The sequence below is a fragment of the Oncorhynchus mykiss genome, chromosome 29 (assembly GCF_057628025.1).
Source record: "Oncorhynchus mykiss isolate SJ-2025 chromosome 29, ASM5762802v1, whole genome shotgun sequence".
Lineage (NCBI taxonomy): Eukaryota > Metazoa > Chordata > Actinopteri > Salmoniformes > Salmonidae > Oncorhynchus > Oncorhynchus mykiss.
This window is the reverse complement of record NC_143050.1, coordinates 38,559,598-38,582,424: the sequence shown is the minus strand read 5'-3', so window position 1 is coordinate 38,582,424 and position 22,827 is coordinate 38,559,598. Positions and strand designations below refer to the sequence as shown.

General features: G+C 43.5%; 1 protein-coding gene across 1 annotated transcript in view; it reads right to left on the bottom strand.

Annotated features, from left to right (window-relative positions):
• The window catches only part of lamc3 (laminin, gamma 3), a 230,062-nt gene that overhangs the window by 5,876 nt on the left and 201,359 nt on the right, over positions 1-22,827 (bottom strand). The window contains exons 13-24 of the mRNA XM_021590589.3: positions 18,545-18,733; positions 17,289-17,534; positions 14,183-14,336; positions 13,880-14,022; positions 13,445-13,623; positions 10,510-10,690; positions 9,343-9,569; positions 7,126-7,202; positions 5,480-5,614; positions 2,242-2,458; positions 1,937-2,080; positions 128-230 (exon numbers count right to left, since the gene is read on the bottom strand). Of these exons, the coding sequence (XP_021446264.3) occupies positions 128-230; positions 1,937-2,080; positions 2,242-2,458; positions 5,480-5,614; positions 7,126-7,202; positions 9,343-9,569; positions 10,510-10,690; positions 13,445-13,623; positions 13,880-14,022; positions 14,183-14,336; positions 17,289-17,534; positions 18,545-18,733 (1,995 nt within the window). The remainder of the gene's footprint in view (positions 1-127; positions 231-1,936; positions 2,081-2,241; positions 2,459-5,479; positions 5,615-7,125; positions 7,203-9,342; positions 9,570-10,509; positions 10,691-13,444; positions 13,624-13,879; positions 14,023-14,182; positions 14,337-17,288; positions 17,535-18,544; positions 18,734-22,827) is intronic.

Genomic DNA, 22,827 nt, shown 5'->3' with positions numbered 1-22,827 from the left:
TCTCTTGATTTGATTGGAATAACTTTGTGGGCTGCTATTGCAGTGATGGGGATGTGAAAACTAAGCAAACTGTCGGAAATGTAAAACAACAGAAATGGAAACAAATACAAAATGCTGTAAATGTCACCTTCCAGTTCTCTCCGCAGGGTAATGGCCTTTGACTCCACTTCCTTCCCTGTCACCACCGATGACAGGGCAATGACCTTTGACCCCTGGGCTTGAACTGTCAGCTGCAGAGGCACCAGGGATGGAGAGAGAAGGGGGAGTGAACCTCACAGAACCTCAGGGACATGAGTGACATTAGACTGCACAACAACCTGACCAGAAGCATCTACCATCTACTGCAGTGTTTCCGAACTCCAGTTCTCCAGTTCTACCCCAACAGTAGCCTACAATTTTTATTAAGCCCAGACAAACACACCTGATTCAACTTGTCAACAAATCATCAAGCCCTCTGTGAGCTGAATCAGGTGTGTTTATCTGGGGCTACAACAAACATGTACTGTTGGGGGTACTCACTGGTGTACCAGACACCTCCACAGCCCCTGCAAGGCAGGGGGGGAGGGGCAACGAGCTCTGGGGGCTCATGTGCATGTCATCGATGTCACACAATAACCCCTGTTTTTTGGGCTTCAAGAATGTGACTGATTAAAGTGCCTCAGGCTTTGAAAAATAAATTATTGAACTGATTAAAAGTAAGGGGACATCGGTGAACAAATGCAGTGTTCAACGCTATGACGGCGACAGTGCAATCAGACAGAGCCTAAAGCTTTGTTCTTAGGTAGTTTTCTAAACTAAAACTAGTAAAGAACTATCTATCAATGGTTAAAAACAGCTTGATTACCATAGCAACATGAGGGAAACTGGGCAGAAGGAAGTGGTGATAAGCAGTTCGGCAACATCTTTAAATGAGCCTCAACAGGTTACGAAAAGAGATTGACTGTACAGGAAGTTCTGCGGACGGGTCATCTGGATGCTGGACAGCCAATAAATTGGCAGATGCGGACAGACGTATCTTTTTTAACAGTTCTTGAAGGCCAAAAAAAAAGTGGTTTGCGATTTCGTTCATACTGGCATTGTGTGTCGGGCCCGTTGGGCCTGCAACCTAGGCCTAAAGGCCGTGGTGAAAATATTTGATCACAAAAATACAAGGCAACGCAGTCGCATACTGGAGCTACTACAGACAAGCACAGACACATAGCATTTTTTTCCTAAGAGACATAAAGAGAAAAAGAGACAGACAACAGAGAGAGATGTCACAAGGAATACTTCAGGAGAATTGTTAGGCTATTTGATGTGTAATTTTTTATTTAAAAAGTGTATAAATAGCAGCTAAATACGAGCTATAGATAGTAGGCTACACTGCATAATAAAACGATCCCTAGTAAGCTGGTGTTTTGAGGGTGGACTGACTATTATTTGGCATTAATAGGATGGGTTTAGGCACCACAAATTTCCATCCAAGCTGGGAGAGAGTGCAAGGATGGATCAGGTCGTGCAGGTTCAGGTAGGCTATACAGGACAGTTGTATATTCTAGAAAAATCTATTGGTAGCTTGTTAGTATGCAGTTGCATCGAAAATGTATTTTACAATCCGCATTGTTTGTTTTTCCAACTTGTATTACTGAACAAGTAATTACATTATTTCCGCCAGCCAACAGTCTAAATGTCAGCATTGCAGCACCTTGTATAGCTTTGTGAATTGTCAGGCTTAACATGAGAAAACACGAATGATGCAGCCCCCAATACCTGTAGTTTACAGACTGACACTGCATGTGAATTATGTGTCAGTTATTTTGTCTATTGGTACAGTGTATTCTGTTTGTTGTTGTTAGCACCATTTCACCAGGTCAAATTTCGGTTGCATGTAAATAAATAAATAAAGGCAATTCTGACATCATGATCTACTGTAGTGTGAAGATAAAGCCCCCTTTACCTTGTGCATGTCCTGTATGGCAGCAAGGTTGTTGTGGGCGGTCTGTATTCGAGGCTCAATCTCCTCTCTGATCTTACTGGCCAGTTCTTCTTTAGACTGGACATGGAACGCCAGCTCAGATGTCCTGTTGCTCAGCTCAACACCCTGAGGGAAGGGACGCACAGCAGTGATCCATTCATCCATCATTCCATCCATCCATCCATCCATCCATCCATCCATCCATCCATCCATCCATCCATCCATCCGGTCAGTCAACTTGAGAGTACAATACATTTTTGTTACCCCTGACCCTCGTAGCCACTGACCTCTGTTTGGTTGGCACCCGATCTTAGGCTGGGGTCTGATTGGTTGGTTCCTGATGAGGGGTTGGGCATCTTTTTGGACAGCTCCAATATGGAGGATGTGAGGTTAACAAAGGCAACCATGATCTCACCAGACTCCTCCTCCAGAGACAGCTGAATGGCTAGAGTCTCATTCACCTGGGCCGTCAAATTCTCCTTCATCTGCTGCATGTCTGCCATTCTGAAAGAGAGATAGAAAGAGAGAGAGATAGAAAGGGAGAGCGGGCGGAGGGGGAGAGAGAAAGAGAGAAAGAAAAATAGAAAGCGAGATAGAGAAAGAAAGGGGAGGGTGAAGAGGGAGAGAAAGAGGTTAGATCGTTCAGTGTTTTGATTCTTGAGTGTCCCTCATATTTATCAATGGACACGTGTGCACACACACACACTTCCTGCTTTCTACCCACCAAATTGCTCTGAAAGAATGACAGAATTCCCCAGAACCAAGCAGACTAGTGCTGGTATGAAGGAAATCAATTTCAAGTTTCTTGCCTCCCACCAACTCCCATCGAGGCGTGGCCACCAGAGGGATTTGCATTTTTTCGTTGAGTGTTTGGGATAATCCTCAGAGCAATCTCATGCTAAGCGATGCTGCTCCTTCCATGCTGCTACTCCATGAAAGCAGCCCCTGAAAGCAATAGGCTTAAAGAGGAAGGAATAGAGCTGTTCCCCTGTGACTAAATGTCTTACTTTCTCAACCAGTGTGCCTTAAAGAGCTGCAAAAAAAGAGGCAGGTTTATGACATTTTGTTGTAGGGCACCGCTACAGCTAACTAAACCACTTCTGGGCCCTGTTTGGGAAAAATATATAGAGTGACAGAGGAGCAACAAAATTGTGGAAATTAGGTACTGTGTTCAGATATTGCTTCAAGGGGCAAGGAACATCTCTTAGGGCACGGCTGTTTTTATCCTTGCTCTGTGCAGGCTAACAGGCTTTTTCGCACCTTATGTGGAGCCTTTAAAGAGAGACAGTGTTGGAGGGATGGTGCCGGCAAGAGAGCGAGAGAGAAAAAGAGAGAGAGGGAAAGAGATAGACTGTGTATCTGCGCGTGTACTGTGTAGGTGTGTCTGAGAATGAATGACTGATATTTTGTTTTCCTGTCAAATCTCCAGTTGGCATCCCATCCCTTATAGGATTAGTTGACACATAAACAAAAAAGACAATAATTTAACTCAGTGGTAATTCTTTTTCCGGTGTTCTCTGCAGTGCACATTACATTGAGCGTAATATTTTAAAATAATAATACAATCAATAAATAATAGTAAATAGGGTTATCCAAACAATAGCTGTATCCCTAGAGCAGTAAAAAATATACATATAGTACATACGGAAAGTATTCAGACCCTCTCACTATTTCCACATTTTGTTACATTACAGCCTTATTCGAAATTGAATTAAATCATTTCCCCCCCTCTTCAATGTACACACAGTACCCTATAATGACAAAGCGAAAACAGATTTTTTTTACATTTTGGTAAATTTATAAAAAAATATATAAACAGAAAATACCTTATTTACATAAGCATTCAAAACGTTTACTTTGAGACTCGAAATTGAGCTCAGGTGCATCCTGTCTCCATTGATCATCCTTGAGATGTTTCTACAACTTGATTTGGAGTCCACCTCTGGTAAATTCAATTGATTGGACATGATTTGGAAAGGGACACACCTGTCTATATAAGGTCCCACAGTTGACAGTGCATGTCAGAGCAAAAACCAAGCCATGAGGTCGAAGGAATTGTTTGGAACCACCAAGACTCTTCCTAGAGCTGGACGCCCGGCCAAACGGAGCAATCGAGGGAGAAGGGCCTTGATCAGGGAGGTGACCAAGAACCCGATGGTCACTCTGACAGAGCTCCAGAGTTCCTTTGGGGAGATGGGAGAACCTTCCAGAAGGACAACCATCTCTGCATCACTCCACCGATCAGGCCGTTATGGTAGAGGGGCCAGACGGAAGCCACTCCTCAGTAAAAGGCACATGACAGCCCGCTTGGAGTTGGATTATGGTTGGTTTAGTTTTCCTGGTTGATATTATTATGATGCTTGCCTGTTGTGAAGTAATCTGTTCATCTTTAGCTTCTCGTCTGACTGCAGTTTTGATGTTTAATGCCCCCCCCCCCCCCCCCCCCCACGCAATGACTGTGATGATCAGCTGTTTTTTCATGAGATGCCGTTCTACCCTGAGGAGAACCCACAGGAATGAGTGGCACTGTGCCTTGTTAAAGCATTTACCAGTAAGGGTAATGGGATAAGGTTTGAGGCACACTGGTTTCCTGGGTGTTCTCTTTTTGTTTGAGTTTCTAATTTTAGTATAGATACCTCTCTTTTGAGAGACATGCGTAAAATATTGTTAACTATCATGAATAAGTGATAAAAGGAGTGGTAGTGTAGTAGAATTGTACTATGTCTCTTTCTGCTTTTTCAGTGTCTCACACTTATCATATGTTTGACCTGTTGCATACTTAGAAATGTGCCTGTTGTAGACAGACACGGTGTCTGAGGTTTGTTCTCACAAGGTCAGCGGGAGTGGAAATATTGGCTGAACGCCCAGACTGTGGTTGCCAGGTGATCTCCTCCTCTGCAGCCGATCACTGGGAGCAAAACGCTTTGCTGAGAAAGGATGCACTTGGCTATCTTTGTGTAACCTGAAGCGATGGTATAAATACACTGATGGGGGAAAAACCTCATCAGAGCTTCTGACTAAACTCCACACGAGGTGCTGTTTGTCTGTAATCTATCCACTGGCGTGAATAAACTTAAATTAATTTAAGCTTGACATTGAGGTCCTTAGTGGTCATTTCCATGACACCTGTTTGTATTTTCCTTTTGTATACATTTATTTTCATCACCATCTGAACACTTAACGATCCACTTGGACTGGCCGACCAAGAGGTCAAGAACGGTAGAACTGGCCTTGGACCAAGGTAAGGTTGTTGCCTCCCTAGGCACATGTACATTCAACACCTACGCGCATATGCTGATTTCTCACATAGATGCACATCTTAAAATGAGGTTACATACCAGTTAACTAGACCCAAGACCCCTAGACATAACGAGTGCAGCAAAAACCAGTAGTCTGGTTATTGGTTTCGTAACAATGCATATAGAATGGTGAGAATCGCGATACATATATCGGCACCTAAGTATTGTGATGAAAGGGGGAAGTCCCTGGCAATTCCCAGCCTGTGTGTGATGCCTAGTTACTCACTGCTCCGTGAGGTTGCTGATGTATTCCTCAACAGAGTTGTCCTCCAGTAGGTCCATCAGGAGAGAGTAGGTCTGGTTGGAGGCCATGAAAGCTTTGGTCGCTATAGACTCTATATGACCAGCCATCTCTGTGTGACTGAAAGATGGAGAAAGAAGGAGACAGGGAATCGTATAAAATATATATACACTACAGTTCAATAGTTTGGGGTCACTTAGAAATGTCCTTGTTTTTGAAAGAAAACACACATCAAATTGATCAGAAATACAGTGTAGACATGGTTAATGTTGTAAATTACTATGGTAGCTGGAAACGACTGATTTTTTTATGGAATATCTACAGTTGAAATTGGAAGTTTACATACACTTTGGTTTGAGTCATTAAAACTTGTTTTTCAACCACTCCAGAAATTTCTTGTTAACAAACTGTATTTTTGCAAGTCGATTAGGACATCTACTTTGTACATGACACAAGTAATTTTTCCAACAGTTGTTTACAGACAAATTATTTCACTGATAATTCACTGTACCACAATTCCAGTGGGTCAGAAGTTTATATACACAAAGTTGACTTTGCCTTCAAACAGCTTGGAAAATTCCAGAAAATTATATAATGATTTTAAAAGCTTCTGATAGGCTAATTGTGTGCCTCTTTGCTTGACATGATGGGAAAATCAAAAGAAATCAGCCAAGGCCTCAGAAAACAAATTGTGGACCTCCACAACTCTGGTTCATCCTTGGGAGCAATTTCCAAACGCCTGAAGGTACTTTGGTCCGAAAAGTGCAAATGAATCCCAGAACAACAGCAAAGGACCTTGTGAAGATGCTGGAGGAAACAGGTACAAAAGTATCTATATCCACAGCAAAACGAGTCCTATATCGACATAACCTGAAAGGCCGCTCAGCAAGGAAGAAGCCACTGCTCCAAAACCGCCATAAAAAAAAGCCAGACTACAGTTTGCAACTGCACATGGGGACTTTTTGGAGAAATGTCCTCTGGTCTGATGAAGCAAAAATAGAACTGTTTGACCATAACACTTTTTTTTAACACTTTTTGGGTTGAAACATGATTCCATATGTGTTATTTCATAGTTTTGATGTCTTCAGTAATATTCTACAATGTAGAAAATTGTAAAAAAAAAAAAATGAAGAAAAACTCTTGAACGAGTAGGTGTCCAAACCTTTGACTTTTACTGTATATATATATATATATATATATATATATATGGGTCTGACTACCACACCTGAGTTCAAATAGTATTTATTATATCAATTACTTCAGCTTGGCTAATCTTGTGCTGCAATGGAACCAATGGAATAGACCCAAATATGCAAACACTGACAGCGCCCATATGGAACTCCAGGCAAGTTTGATGAAAAAGTATTTGACAGAAAACCAACAGGTCTGCTGAGCACATGTCAAATGGATTCCAGTTATCTCGTCGATCTCTCTACTCCCTCTCAATAGACCGAATGGGCATTCATTCAGCATATTCAGACGCTTTGTACTGTTGTCATTGACAGAGGGTGTCGGTGGCAGACTAGCCATTGTGCGACTGACAGACGGGAAGAGGCAGTGCCTCTATTAGAAGAAGATGACCTTTGTGTGTCATAATTGGCCACTTAGTCTATTGACCTCCAGTGACTTACCTTTTCATAAGTATCTCTGATTCGTTCACCGCCGAGTTCCAGCTGTTGGGCACAGGTGTCATCTTGAAAGGGATGACCTTTGGGAAAGCAGAGCAAAGTGAGAAGACCTGAAACGGTGCAGTCTCATAGACAAAAGAAAACTGGAGGACAACGTTTATACAGTATGATCTGTATAGGCTGACATCAGTTGCTATTTTAAACCTGAATTGTGACCATGCACAGTTATCTGCTGACCTTAGATGACCAATGTTCAACTCAAAGTAGGCTGACTCAGAACTCACTGTTCAATAGGCATTCAAGAAGACATACTGAAGGCTGCAATTACACACGTTCACTCACTAATGTATACAGCGGCAAAGTTTTTCTGTTGTGGCACCTGTAGATAAATGTTGACTATTTTTACCTTGTGACATTCATTTTGAGAAAATTTGAATAATTGAATCGCAATACATGACACACACACTACTCTTCCTATTTTGGAGTCGTTCTGCTTGTTAATGTGGAATGGCATTGCTCCGGCTCCAGGCTTGCCCAAACGATTGGGGAGGTAAGTTAAATGCACGGCACACACACACACACACACACACACACACACACACACACACACGAAGCACTGCCAAAACAAGCCCTCTCATTTCCCCAGAACCACATAACATGGCAGCCATATTCATAATAGAATTCCAAGCTGACGCTGTTAAGCGTGAAGATACGGGGGAAAGCCTGAGCTGTAGCATAACAAATCATTCATTTCAGCCAAGAGTTAGTCAGAGAAACGGTGTGCTCACTCACTCGATTTTTAGAGATATGGAGCTTCACATTGAGAAATACTGTGCTTTAGGGATCCCTATTGATCAATGCGTTTGAACCTCTACTGAATAGCCACTAGTAACTCAGTTTTTTTTTCAAATTAAAAAATGGCAAAATACTTTAAATGGATAAATAACTGCAGACCTCGCTAAGCGTGATCACTATATGTTCATGTATGCTACTGCAATGTCAACTTACACCGAATAAATATATAAACGCAACATGCAACAATTTATACAATTTTACAGAGTTACAGTTCATATCAGTAAATCAGTCAATTGAAATGCATTCTTTAGGCCCTAATCTATGGATTTCACATGACTGGGAATACAGATATTGTATGCATCTGTAGTAAGGTAGGGGCGTGGATAAGAAACCCAGCCAGTATCTGGTGGACACCATTTGCCTCATGCAGCGCATCACATCTCCTTCTCATAGAGTTGATCAGGCTGTTGAGTGTGGCCTGTAGACTGTTGTCCTACTCCTCTTCAATGGCTGTGTGAAGTTGCTGGATGTTGGCGGAAACTGGAACACGCTGCCGTACATGTCGATCTAGAGCGTCCCAAACATGCTCAGTTGCAGTCAAGTCAAGACCCTGGTGAGGACACCCGAGCACGCAGATGTGCTTCCCTAAGACTGTTTCTGACAGTTTGTGCAGAAATTCTTCTGTTGTGCAAACCCACAGTTTCATCAGCTGTATGGGTGGCTAGTCTCAGACGATTCCGCAGGTGAAGAAGCTGGATGTGAAGGTCCTGAGCTGGTGTGTATACACGTGGTCTGCAGTTGTGAGGATGGTTGGACTGTCAAATTCTCTAAAATGACTGCGGCGGCTTATGGTAGAGAAATTAACATTCCATTCTCTGGCATCAGCTCTGGAGGACATTCCTGCAGTCAGCATGCCGATTGCACACTCCCTGAAAACTTGAGACATTTGTGGCATTGTGTTGTGTGACAAACCTACACATTTTAAAGGTGCACCTTTGGAATGATCATGCTGTTTAATCAGTTTCTTGATATGCCACACCTGTCAGGTGGATGGATTATCTTGGCGAAAGAGAAATGCTCTCAAACAGAAAATTGAGCACACAATTTGAGAGCGTATTGAACATTTCTGGGATATTTTATTTCAGCTCCTGAAACATGGGACCAACACGTTTAGAGTTTTGTTCGGCATTCATTTATGAATACTTCAAATGACAGACTCAACAGCAGTCATTGATGAGTCAGAGACAGTGGCTTGTGTCCCAAATGGCTCCCTGTTCCCTACATAGTGCACTTCTTTCCTCTTTTTTTTTTGACCAGGGCCCATGTCATTGGTCGAAAGTAGTGCACTATGCAGGGAATGGGGTTTGCCATTTGGGACAGAGACGGTGTAAATGAGTAAAGAGTAAATGTGAATGTCCCACTGACCATGTTGTCCAGGTCCAGAGTTGCCTGCGTCAGCTGGGTCCGTGCACTTCTAATCACGGACACAGAGTCAGCAAGGGTCCTGCACAATGTTCTCCACCCTTCCTCCTGCTCTTCCTCCATGCTGGCGCTACAGTTCAAAGCGGTGGCAACAGTGTGCAGCTGAGCTGAGAGAGTGTGTGTAGATGTCTCCAGGAGAGCAAACTGTTTGACAAAGGCTTCTTTTGCCTCTGCGGGGAATCAAAGAAACAGATGTGAGCAAACTTCAAAATACACAGCATGGATCAGTAAATGGATCCTTTGGATTCCATTTCAGTAGTATTGTTATTTGGGACACAAGGCCTGCCAACCCCTTTGTAGTGTGATTTGTAGTGGAACCGTTACATTTTATCATGGCCTGCATATTGTAAATTCTTAGACTGAACTCACTGCACAGTGAGTCCAGGTGCCTTTGGTTGTTGTTCTGGTTTTATTGTTGTCTCATAATGTTAACTGCCGTGCGCCTAGCTAATGTGACATTCTGGGTCTATTTGTGAGAGGAGGGTCATTACCGCTTTGTTCGCTCTGTGAGATGATAAACTGTGTCTGTGTGCGTGTGTTTGTCTGTGTGTACACTGTTCTGTCTCGGTTCTCCACACAGAGTCCCCACTCCTAGCCTAGCGTTATTGGACCGCACAGAGCAGAATGTCCCACCAACGAAGACTAGTGGCGTACCAAAGTAGGGTGGGCAGCGGTTGGACTGCCATAATCCTGATTATAGCTTTAATCATAATACAGGGATTAAAGGATGTGCTTGCTGCATCTCTGTCATACAAATAGGGATTAAGTTGCCCATACACAGCCCTGCCTGCCTTGTTCTGTATTGTTGGGACTCAGCCTCCATTCTGTCCATATCAATGAACCTGTAAGCCTTTTATGGTACTTCCCCCCCCCCCCCTCTGCTCATAAAATAATGCAAAATTCCGTTAATTGTGGAGAGATGATTGTTAGGCTGGTTGACTGCTGATTCAGTCTCGTTCTATCCCATTATGTTGGGTTATATCTTTAACCATGTCTAGCTGAACAGGGATTTCCGATTTCCTGACTGGTTGGTTGAGAATAACAAACTGTCACAGAGTTTTCTGATTGATCGAGTGGAATGAGTGAGTGGGTGGGGTGCTGATTGTTTACCTTGTATAGCCAGGAAGTCCTCCAGCGCATTGGGCAGGCTGTCCTCCCCCTGATGGCCACGCTCGTGATGCTGGCGCACGTGATACTCGCGCACGTGATGCTGGCGTCCGGAGCCATTCCGGCAGTCGAAGCGTGCCAGGAGCTTCTCCAAATCCTGCAGCCGTGCCTTCAGCTTCCCTGCCTGTATGGGAAAACACCAGAACACCAAACAATGGAGGTTTGGTGGGGGAGATTGTCAATGATGAGAATACAAATACAAATATGCACTCTGGTATGCTGCTCCCAAAGTGTGTAATGAAAAAAAGATAAGGTTTCCTCTCAGATCCAGGATCTGGAAAGGTTTTGTATAGGTGTACACACTTTTAAAGGCCCAGTGCAGTCAAAAACTTGATTTCCTGTGTTTTATACATATTTCCACACTGATGTTGTAATAATACGGTAAAATGTTGAAAATTATGATACTGCCCTTTTAGTGTTAGAGCTGTTTGAAAAAAAACACCTGGAATTTCAGCTTGTAAATTAGTAATAGACCAACAGGAAAGAGTTCCACACCTCTCTGCCAACAACAGCTAGTTTTCAATTGTCCCCTCCCCACTAAGACCACACCCAGACTGTCCGAGCAAAGTTCTTGATTGAGAAATTGCTCTTTGCTAAGAAGATATGTCTTTCATATTTTGACATTTTAATTGAACACAACTTAATTGTTACCCAGAAGTGATTAGATATTGAAATAAAACAAAATGGCTGCGATGGACTTTTTTCAACACGAGATTGTCATTGAAAGCAGATGACAACATGATCCCACAGTGGCCAAAAACAAAATCACACCCAGCCATATTTACAGCGTTGTTACGGTTTTCTTCGGTTGAAAGAGAGTCGGACCAAAATGCAGCGTGGTTGATTCGATACATCTTTAATAAAGACGAAACACGAACAATACAAAAAAAGTAACGTGAAAACCTATACAGCCTATCTGGTGACAACAAACACAGAGACAGGAACAATCACCCACAAAACACTCAAAGAATATGGCTGCCTAAATATGGTTCCCAATCAGAGACAACGATAATCACCTGCCTCTGATTGAGAACCAATTCAGACAGCCATAGACTTTGCTAGAGAACCCCACTAAGCCACAATCCCACTACCTACTAAAACCCCAAGACAAAACACACCACATAAATAAACCCATGTCACACCCTGGCCTGACCAAAATAATAAAGAAAACACAAAATACTTTGACCAGGGCGTGACAAGAATATTCAATCTCATTCAAAACACAGAGATAAACATCTACGTTAAGAGTAGATTGTCTATCTTAACGTGAAACCGATTGTACATTTTAAAAGCAATACTCTCTGTGCAGTGGGAGCAGGGCAAGCTCAACCCTAAGCACAGTTTCATACATTGGTTGTCAATTCTTAAGTGGACCTTGCTTTTGCATGAGCTTCCAGGCCTCTATGACAAAGGCATATTACTGGCTGGGGAGCCATCCGTTTTTGGAGTAGGCAATTAGCAGGCTCAACCTGTGTGTGTGTGTGAGTGTGTGTCGCTGCTAAACACGAACAGGTGAGGAGGTACAGATGTCCTATCTTAATTTGATCACTCTGTTGTCGCAGAGAATTGTCCTGTGCAGCAGAAAATGCCATTTGCGGTGAATTCAACGTTTAAAAAGGCTTCAAAAGATTGTAATTTTCACATACATTTTTTTGTGGATTTGCCCTTCCCAAAAATGCATCAATCCCTATAAACATGTCCTTTATAATTATAATCCACATAATAATTCACATGTCCTGTTGCTGCTGGATTATTTGTCTGCTGTGAGAAATTGGTCAAATGAAGATAGTACATCTGTAGGTGGAGAGAGCATTTATAATACCACTTCTCTTTCACTCTCCTTGGTGGACACTCACCCACATTCACTTTAAAAACCTGTAATTTGGACACTTCAGTCCACCCAGAGGTAAAATCTGTTATTATATTACGATAAGAGCAACAATAACTCCACACACACAACACAATATGGTATCTTCCAGTTGCTGTTTTTGAAACGTACATGAACAAAAGGAACATACTGTAACAAAAGGATTTCTCCCCCATTTTCTATACTGTAGTGCTCCCCCTATGGTTACATTCTATCCACCCCCTCTCCCTTTTCTCTCCTGTCTTTAGAAGGGAGGAAGATGTGTAGAAAAGAGCCAGAGGTGAGATATGAGAGCGAGAGATGAAGAGATGTGAGAAAAAGAGACTGCATGGTAGAGAGAAAGAGATGAGAGAAAGAGACTGGTAGGTAGAGCAGAGTCGTTTTATGGGCTCTGAGCAGACCGGACCCCGGTTTCCTCTGAATTGCTAACGCTGTGGAAATCACAGCAGTCTTTCCCAGGTACACGAATTGTTTGCTAGAGAAAAAAACAAACCACTTCAGCAAGAACAAGCATATGTATGGAAAGTACCAAACTCTGCTATTGGCTTTGCCTGCAGAGAAAAGCCACTGTATAGCGTTTAGAACATAAGGCTCCCTATATAGTGCAGTTCACTACTTTTCTGGCCAAATGTAGTGCACTGTATTGGGATTAGGGTTCAATTTGGGACGCACCTGGTCTATTTCTGTATCTTCACATTGACTTCAGTCTGACTGTTAACTTACCTTAGTTGTTTAAATAAGGAGGCCAGATGGCCACGATTGTTAGACTACAAAGATATTATTGGGTAGGAGTTTGAATAGCTGACTTTTGTTTTGGAGCAAATGACATTATGCAGTGGTGATGGGTTGATAACAGCACCAATTACCTATGGAGATTTACCCCACAGACAGGCTGAGAAGCAGACTGGGAAACAGACGGATAGGGATTCTGGCAAAAAAAAGGAGGCAAACTGACACAGAGAAGAAGATGGAGAGACTGACAGCCTTACGAAGGCACGCGCACACTCTTACCTCCTCCTTGACTAGCCCGTAGCAGACGGGGCACTCTTCACACTGGTGCGTGGCTCTGTTGTGGAAGTAGTTGAGCTCACACTGGTCACACTTGTACCCCACGAAGCCCTGGCGGCAGGGACAGGTGCCGTTGGTGTGGCACTGCATGGAGCGGGAACCCATAGGGTCGCAGTTACAGGCTGAGAGGGACAGAGGAGGGGGAGTGGACAGGGTACAGGTGGACAGAGGGAGGCAGGGGTGGAGAGGGGGCAGGGGACATGAATGTCAGAGAGGGGTGAAACAATGGAAGCATTCGAAAATTCCATGCTTGCGTTTTGCATTTTTTTAAACTTATTGTTATCAGAATTACTTGATTTAGCAGATATTTTGGCCTGTCTTAGTATTTGACACACAGGGACTTCTAGACCCAATCACAGTATAGGCTACTGTAGCTACCTCTGCAGCCTCGTGAGGAGAAACCAAAGAAGCCCATACGACAGGTGCTGCACAGCCGCCCCTCCAGTCCCGGCTGACACACACACTGCCCTGTGATTGGGTGGCACCCCGCGGAAGACGAGCCAATGGGGTTACAGTTGCACCTTAGAAACAGTCAAAGTAAAAAGTGATTCACGTACAGTAATAATTATTAACGAGACAAAACAGAACTACAGTAGAAAGTATAGAGTCAGAAACATGTAAATGAAAGGACTATTCTAATCCATATAGATTAGTGCGGAATCCCTGGAGAAATCCCTGTACCTCTCACAGCCTACTCCAGGCTGCAGGTTGAAGAAGCCGACTGAGCACTGGCCACAGTCTCCCCCGGTCACATGACTAAGGCACTGACAACTTCCGGTCTGGGGGTCACAGTCCTCCAACAACCCAGAAGTCCCTGCAGGACTGCAGTCGCAGGCTGGGTGAAGACACAACCACATGTCAACCACACATCAACCACGCAACCTCACATCAAATACAGTATCAAAAAGTACGGTGGCCTAAACACACACACATACAGTACAAAACAGAACACAATTCAAACAGTCTCCAAAAAGTGACATGAATCATATCCATCACAGAAAAATTACAATAATTAAACACAGTATAAAAAATGTCTGTGACAAGCCTGACAAAACACTGAATCTTATCCCTATATCAATGTTGCAGACACTGCTGTGATCATTTATTTCCCACCCTCTATCCATTCACTCGATCTTCAATCCATTCACTTTATCTTCTAATCTATCCCTTCACTCTATTCTACATTTACGTTTTTCATTTTTGTCAGAGGTGGCAGAACTGAGTTCTCGGGTTGGGGTTTAAGGTTTAAGCATAGCTTGAAGGTATGGAGGGGCAGTTCAACTTGCTGCTCCGTACGCAAGTACCATGGTCTTTTAGTGGTTCTGAGCTTCGACTGGAAGCCAGTGGAGTGTGCAGAGGAGCGGGGTGACATGGGAGAACTTGGGAAGGTTTAACACAAGGCAGGCAGCCAACAGCGAGTGACAGTGACTGGATAAGGACCTTAGCCACTCCTTGTGTAAGTTAGGGTTGTACTCTACAAATGTTTATAGAGCATGAACCTGCAGGAGCGAGTCACTGCTTTTGTTTGCAGAGAACGACAGGGTTTTGTCCAGGGTCATGCCAAGTTTCTTTGTACACTGGGTAGGGGACACCGTTGAGTTGTCAACAGTGATGGAGAGGTCTTGAACGGTCAGGCCTTCCTCGGAAGGAAGAGCAGCTCCGTCTTGTCGAGGTTGAGCTTGAGGTGGTGGGCCGACATACAAGCTAAGATATCTGCCAGGAACGCAGAGATGCGTGTTGCCACCTGGGTGTCAGAAGGGGGAAGGATAAAAGTAGTTGAGTGTCATGTGCATAGCAATGATAAGAGAGAACATATGAGGATATGACGGAGCCGAGTGACTTGGTGTATAGATAGAAGAGGAGAGGGACTAGAACCAAGCCCTGGGGGACACCAGTAGTGAGAGTATGTGATGTAGAGACAAATCCTCTCTACGTCACCTGGTAGGAGTGGCCTACCAGGTGACGGATGCAATCCAAAAGTGTGCAGAGCCTTAGACGCCCAGCCCTGAGAGGGTGGAGAGGAGGATCTGACAGTTCACAGTGTCAAAGGCAGCAGATAGATCTAGGATGAGAACAGAGGAGAGAATGTTAGCTTTGACAGTGGGGTGAGCCTCCGTGACACACAAAAGAGCAGTCTCGGTTGAGTGCCCTGTCTTGAAGACTGATGGGTTAGGGTCAAGAAGGTCCTTCTGAGAGTGATAGCGAGAGAGTTGGTCAGAGACAGCACCCTCAAGTGTTTTGGAAAGAAAATAAGGGATACTGGTCTGTAGTTTTTGATGACAAAGGAGTCGAGGAGAGCGATTCAGCAATTCAGGGGAGCGATTCAGGCAGGGGACGCAGCCAGTGGTCAGGGATGAGTTGATGGAAGTGATGAATGGGAGACGGGAGGAGGGGATGGGGTTGAGCGCACAGGGTTGTCGGGCGGCCAGACCTCACTAGTTGCAGGATTTCATCTGGAGAGAGAATCCTCTGAGGTTCATAGTCTAGACAGGAATAAAGTACAACAATCCTTCTCTTTGTAGGGTGTGTCTTGTCTGGTCTGTGTGCCTGGCTGTATGTGAGCTGGAACAATGCAGAGGCAGAGCAGGCCGTTTATCTGTGAGGTGTCTGTGGGGCAGCTGTATTTCCCTGAGCCTGAGCCTGAGTGTGTGTGTGTGTGTGTGTGTGTGTGTGTGTGTAACTCAGTGTTTCCCTGTGTGTGTGTGTGTGTGTGTGTGTGTGTGTGTGTGTGTGTGTGTGTGTGTGTGTGTGTGTGTGTAACTCAGTGAGGGAGACAGCAGAGTGAGACTCAGGGAGACTCATGGGCTTCTCCCTCACCACTGTCATATTTGTGTGCATTCCAAATGGCACCTTATTCCCTCTACTTTTGTAGTGCACTATGTAGCGAATAGGGTGCTATTTATGAAGCAAACTCTGCTCAGCCCTGGGGTTATAGATGGAACAGCTCAGGTACTTCTGGGGGACAAAGACATTACGTACATCCCTCTCTCTCTCTCTCTCTTTCTCGCTCGTTGTGTCTCTATTCCTATCACTGCCTATATCTCTCTCCATCTCTGTGGCTTTTCTCTTTCTATTCATACATTGTAATGGAGACAAAGTACTGTAGTTGGAATGTCAGACTGCTCTCCGCTTCTTTCTTTGAACTACGTTCAACTGACACTATTTCCTTGTAGGTCTATGACTTCTATTCACTCAGAGAGCGAGAGAGAGAGAGAGAGAGAGAGAGAGAGAGAGAGAGAGAGAGAGAGAGAGAGAGAGAGAGAGAGAGAGAGAGAGAGAGAGAGAGAGAGAGAGAGAGAGAGAGAGAGAGAGAGAGAGAGAGAGAGAGAGAGAGAGAGAGAGAGAGAGAGAGAGAGAGAGAGAGAGAGAGAGAGAGAGAGAGAGAGAGAGAGAGAGAGAGAGAGAGAGAGAGAGAGAGAGAGAGTAAAGAAAATGTTCTCTCACTTTACAACAACTGTGGAGTTCCTAATGGCACTTTTAACCACAACTCTCACGCTCTAACTTTTACGAAGAATAATTTTTACTGAGACTTGCTGAAGTCAAGTCAATAGTACAGTATGAGAAAAGAACTTGTTAAACCCTCAAGAAAAGCTCACTATAAATCCACACATAAAGGGCACATATACACAGACACACATTGATGCACACGAACAAATTATATAACACGTTGAAATACATTCATTGTCAATACATTCTACATTTTTAATTTTGTATTTCTCCTTAATTAAAAAACCTATGTCACAGTAACCCAAACCTATATACACTCTTCCCAAGTTCACACACTCACGTTTGCACTTCCTGGCCATCGTCCGGTCCATGGCATCTCCATAGTAACCGCGTCGACAACGTTGACAGTGGTCTCCCTCGGTGTGTCCCAGACACTTGAAGCAGCGGCCCGTCATGTGATCACACACGCCCAGCGCGTTGGGGTCCACGTTACCGTTACAGTCGCACCGCTCACACTGCCGAACCAGCCCAGAACGGCCCAGGGGGTCGCCGTGGAAACCGTCCTCACACAACTCACACCTGGTTCCTGAGCAGAGACGATGTTTATGTTTGTGTGTGGGGTTTCGGTGGCCATTCTAATTTCAACCTAAATCAATATTTTTCAGACAAACTTCAAATTCAGTGACATATATGAAATTCTTGTAATGAATAAACGATCCCAACCCGACAAGGGAATATGTTTTCATTCACACACTGTGCTCTACACATGCTAGGATCAAGATCAATTTTATCAAGACAGCGAGAACAGTTAGCTATCACCAGCAAGGTTTTTATAAATCCAATTTGTGGAAATCCGCTCCACTGAGCAAACAATGAACTTCAAGGTTGTGTCCCAAATGGCACCCTATTCCCTACTATATAGGTCAGGGGTGGGCAAACATTTTTGCTCAAAGGTTTTGAAACACAACGGAGGGATGCATTTTTTGGTCGGACCAATTGTTTGTTAATCAATTTGCGGGGGTGTGATGCAGAGTGTGATGCAGTGCCTTAGACCGCTGCGTCAGTGCTTGAGGCGTCACTATAGACCTGGGTTTGATCCTGGCTGTGTCACAGCTGGCCCGTGACTGGGAGACCCCATGACAAGGTGCACAATTGGCCCAGCGTCGTCCGGGTTAGGAGAGGGTTTGGCAAGCCGAGATTTCCTTGTCCCATCGTGCTCTAGCGACTCCTGTGGTGGCTTCCGGGTTAAGCGGGCATTGTGTCAAGAAGCAGTGCTGCTTGGCTGAGTCGTCTTTCGGAGGACACATGGCTATCGACCATCTCCTGTCCCGAGTCCGTATGGGAGTTGCAGCGATGGGACAGGACTGTAACTACCAATTGGATACCACAAATTATTGTTATTATTATTATTTAATAAAATGAAGTCTCGCGGGCCAGATTGGTCAGGTCGGGTGGGATACGGCCCGCGGGCCGTACTTTGCCCCCCCCCTTGATAAGGTGACATTTGGGATCCAACCCAGGTTGGGGGAATGGCATGGTTTGTTTCCATTACCAGACATCTAACAGTAATCTAACAGTAACAGTAATTCATCTCACCCCTCTGTCCTGAAGGGCAGTTGGTACAGACCACATCCCCAATCTCCATAATTTGAGCACAGCTGGTGTGGTCCGGGCAGGGGCAAGTTTGACAGTCGTTGGTCGTGCCAATCAACGCGTTACCATAGTAACCATCCAGGCAGCGCTCGCAGGTTGGTCCTGTGGTGAAATCTGCACACTCACACACACCTGCGTGGGGTAGAGAGAGAAGGAGAGACGTAGAACGTTACAACTCACTAAAGCGCACACAGGACCATCATACTGAATCTCAGTAGCAGACACAGATGAATGACTCTGAGACATGTGACTGAGACTGGTGGTACTTGTGAGTGGGAAAGCAGCAACTATTCAATACACTTGAAGGTACCCAGCTACCCATCCACCTCCCTCTCTCACCTCACTCACTCACTCCACTTTCATTCTCTCCCTTTTTCACAGGCACAAGCTAGTGCGAACCTGAACATGTGCACACACACACACACACACACACACACACACACACACACACACACACACACACACACACACACACACACACACACACACACACACACACACACACACACACACACACACACACACACACACACACACAGGAGGATGGATGCTGTATTGATTTTCTCCTCTGACAGATCCAGGCCACAGTGAGTAGAGTTCCCCTTACCACCAGCAGAGTGCGCTGTGTCTCTGTCTCTAGCCAGCTGTCTGCACCATACACTTTGCTCTCCACACAGGCACAGCAGAACGAGAGAACAATAAGAGGAAACAGCCAATACTGAAACCCAGTCCTCCACCGGAGAGAGAGAGAGAGTGCAGAAATAACTGGTCTAAATTCACTGTAATTGCTTTGGGAAAAATAAGAGCTGGATTCAGACAGAAAGACCTTCAAGAAGTTAACTAATTCACCCCAAGTGAGAGATTACCATATGTATTATGTCCTAAAAACAGACTGTTAAATCCATATGTCTTATAGAGCCTCAGGGAAAACAACTCTGGGCTTTACGCATGTAGCTACAGCTCTTCACATATATAATACATCTGGTTTCCATAGAAATTGATTTTATGAACTTTTGACCACTCATCTAGTTATTCTCTCTGTTTGCTGGGATAATTAGCCACGGAGTTGTAACTGTTAAATATGCTCGTTATGATGGAGAATCATAGTTTGAATAATAAACACTCTCCAAACCCAAACGTAAGTAAAAAATAACTAGGCCTACAATTCAATATAAACCTAATCAAACTTCACTTCACAATTGCAATTATGTGAATAGTTATGTTCACGATTCAAATCATTAAGAGTCTAAGCTGGGGATAACATATGGAATTGTTTTAAGATGGTCAAACCAAGTATCATTTAGCTACTTAATTTGGAATTTTAGGACCCCTTCAGGTATCAAACAAATATTTGGTCAAACATTGAATAACCCAGAAAACGGCTAAAAATAGCCCATATTAACATATGTAACAGGGACCATAAAGTCAATAACTTTCTTGTAACAGATGACGTTCATATATCTCTGAAACTCACTTCGATAAAAACTTTGATGATACAGTGGTAGCAATACATGGTTATAACATCTACTGAAAAGACAGAAATGCCAACAGAGGCGGTGGTGCGGTCTATATTCAGAACCACATTCCTGCAAAGCTTAGAGAAGATCTAATGTTAAATACTGTTAACGTAATATGGCTACAGGTTCATCTGCCTCACCTAAAGCCCATTAGTGTGGGAAGCTGCTTTAGACCACCAAGTGCTAACAGTCAGTATCTGGATAATGTGTGTGAAATGCTTGATAATGTATGTGATATCACCTCAGAAACATATTTTATGAGTGATTTAAATATTGACTGGCTATCATCAAGCTGCCCACTCAGGAAAAAACTTCAGACTGTAACCAGTGCCTGCACCCGTGATCAGGTTGTCAGTCAACTTACCAAGGTAGTTGCAAACAGCACAGGAATTATATCATCAACATGTACTGATCACATCTTTACTCATGCTGCAGATATTTGCTTTAAAGCAGTACCCAAATCCATAGGATGTAGTGATCACAATATAATAGCCATATCTAGGAGAACCAAAGTTCCAAAGGCTGGGCCTAATAATGTGTATAAGAGGTCAATCAATCAATCAAATGTACTTATCAAGCCCCTCTTACATCAGCTGTACAGAAACCCAGCCTAAAACCCCAAACAGCAAGCAATGCAGGTGTAGAAGCAAGGTGGCTAGAGGTCATACACGAGGTCATACAATAAGTTTTGTAGTGATTCATATGTTGATGATGTAAAGAATATTTGCTGGTCTGTGGTGTGTAGTGAGGAGCAACCAGACGATGCACTTGATGTATTTATGGAACTACTTATTCCAGTTATAATAAGCACGCACCCATTAAGAAAATGACTGTAAAAACGGTTAAATCCCCTTGGATTGATGAGTAATTTAAAAATGGTGTGGTTGGAGGTATGGCAATTTATTCTGGCAGCGCAACTGATTGGCAAACATATTGCAAATTAAGAAATCATGTGACTAAACTAAATAAAAATAAACTACACTATGAAACAAAGATAAACTCTATATAAATAATGATAGTAAAAAAGCTTTGGGACACCTTAAATTAATCTTTTTGGGGAAAAAAGCCAACTCGGCTCCTTCATTCATTGAATCAGATGGCTCGTTCATCACAAATCCCCCTGATATTGCAAACTACTTTAATGACTTTTTCATTGACAAGATAAGCAAACTTAGGGATGACATGCCAGCAACAAACGCTGACACTACACATTCAAGTATATATCGGACCAAATTATGAAAGACAAGAATTGCCCTTTTGAATTCCGTAAAGTCAGTGTGGAAGAGGTGAAAAAAAGTATTGTTGTCTCTCAACAATGACAAGCCACTGACAATCTGGATGGAAAATTACTGAGGAAAATAGCAGATGATATTGCCCCTATGTGCCACATCTTCAATTTCAGCCAACTAGAGAGCGTGTGCCCTCAGGCCTGGAGGGAAGCTAAAGTCATTCCGCTACCCAAGAATAGTAAAGCCCCCTTTACTGGCTCAAATAGCTGACCAATCAGCCTATTACCAACCCTTAGTAAACTTCTGGAAAAACTAGTGTTTGACCAGATACAATGCTATTTCACAACAAACAAATTGACAACAGAATTTCAGCATCCTTATAGAGAAGGACACTCAACAAGCACAGCACTTACACAAATGACTGATGATTGGCTGAGACATAAAATGATTGTAGGGGCTGTCTTGTTAGACTTCAGTGTAGCTTTTGACATTATCGATCATAGTCTGCTGCTGGAAAAACACGTGTTATGGCTTCACACCCCCTGCTATAATGTGGATAAAGAGTTACTTGTCTAACAGAACACAGAGGGTGTTCTTTAATGGAAGTCTCTCAAATATAATCTAGATAGAATCAGGAATCACCCAAGGGGAGCTGTTAAGGCTCAGTTTTTACTAACGACATGTCACTAACTTTGAGTAAAGCCAGAGTGTCTATGTATGCGGATGACTCAACACAACACATGTCAGCAACTACAGCGACTGAAATGACTGCAACGCTCAACAAAGAGCTGCAGTCAGTTTCAGAGCGGTTGGCAAAGAATGCGTTAGCCCTAAATATTTCTAAAACTAAAAGCATTGTATTTAGAATGAAACACTCACTAAACCCTAAACCTCAACTAAATCTTGTTATAATTCATGTGGAAATTGAGCAAATTGAGATTACTAAACTGCTCGGAGTAACCCTAGATTGTAAATTGTCATGGTCAAAACATTTGGGGCGGCAGGGTAGCCTAGTGGTTAGAGTGTTGGACTAGTAACTGGAAGGTTGCAAGTTCAAATCCCTGAGCTGTCGTTCTGAGCTGTCGTTCTGCCCCTGAACAGACAGTTAACCCACTGTTCCTAGGCCGTCATTGAAAATAAGAATTTGTTCTTAACTGACTTGCCTAGTTAAATAAAGGTAAAATAAATAAATATTGATGCAGTAGCAGCTAAGATGGGGAGTCTGTCTATAATAAAGAGATGCAGTAGCAGCTAAGATGTCTAATAAAGAGATGCTCTGCCTTCTTCATAACAACACTATCAACAAGGCAGGTCCTACAGGCCCTAGTTCTGTTGCACCTTGACTACTGTTCAGTCATGTGCCACAAAAAATGACGTAGGAAAATTGCAATTGGCTCAGGAGAGGGCAGCATGGATGGCCCTTGGATGTACACAGAGAGCTAATATTAATCATATGCATGTCAATCTCTCCTGGCTGTCA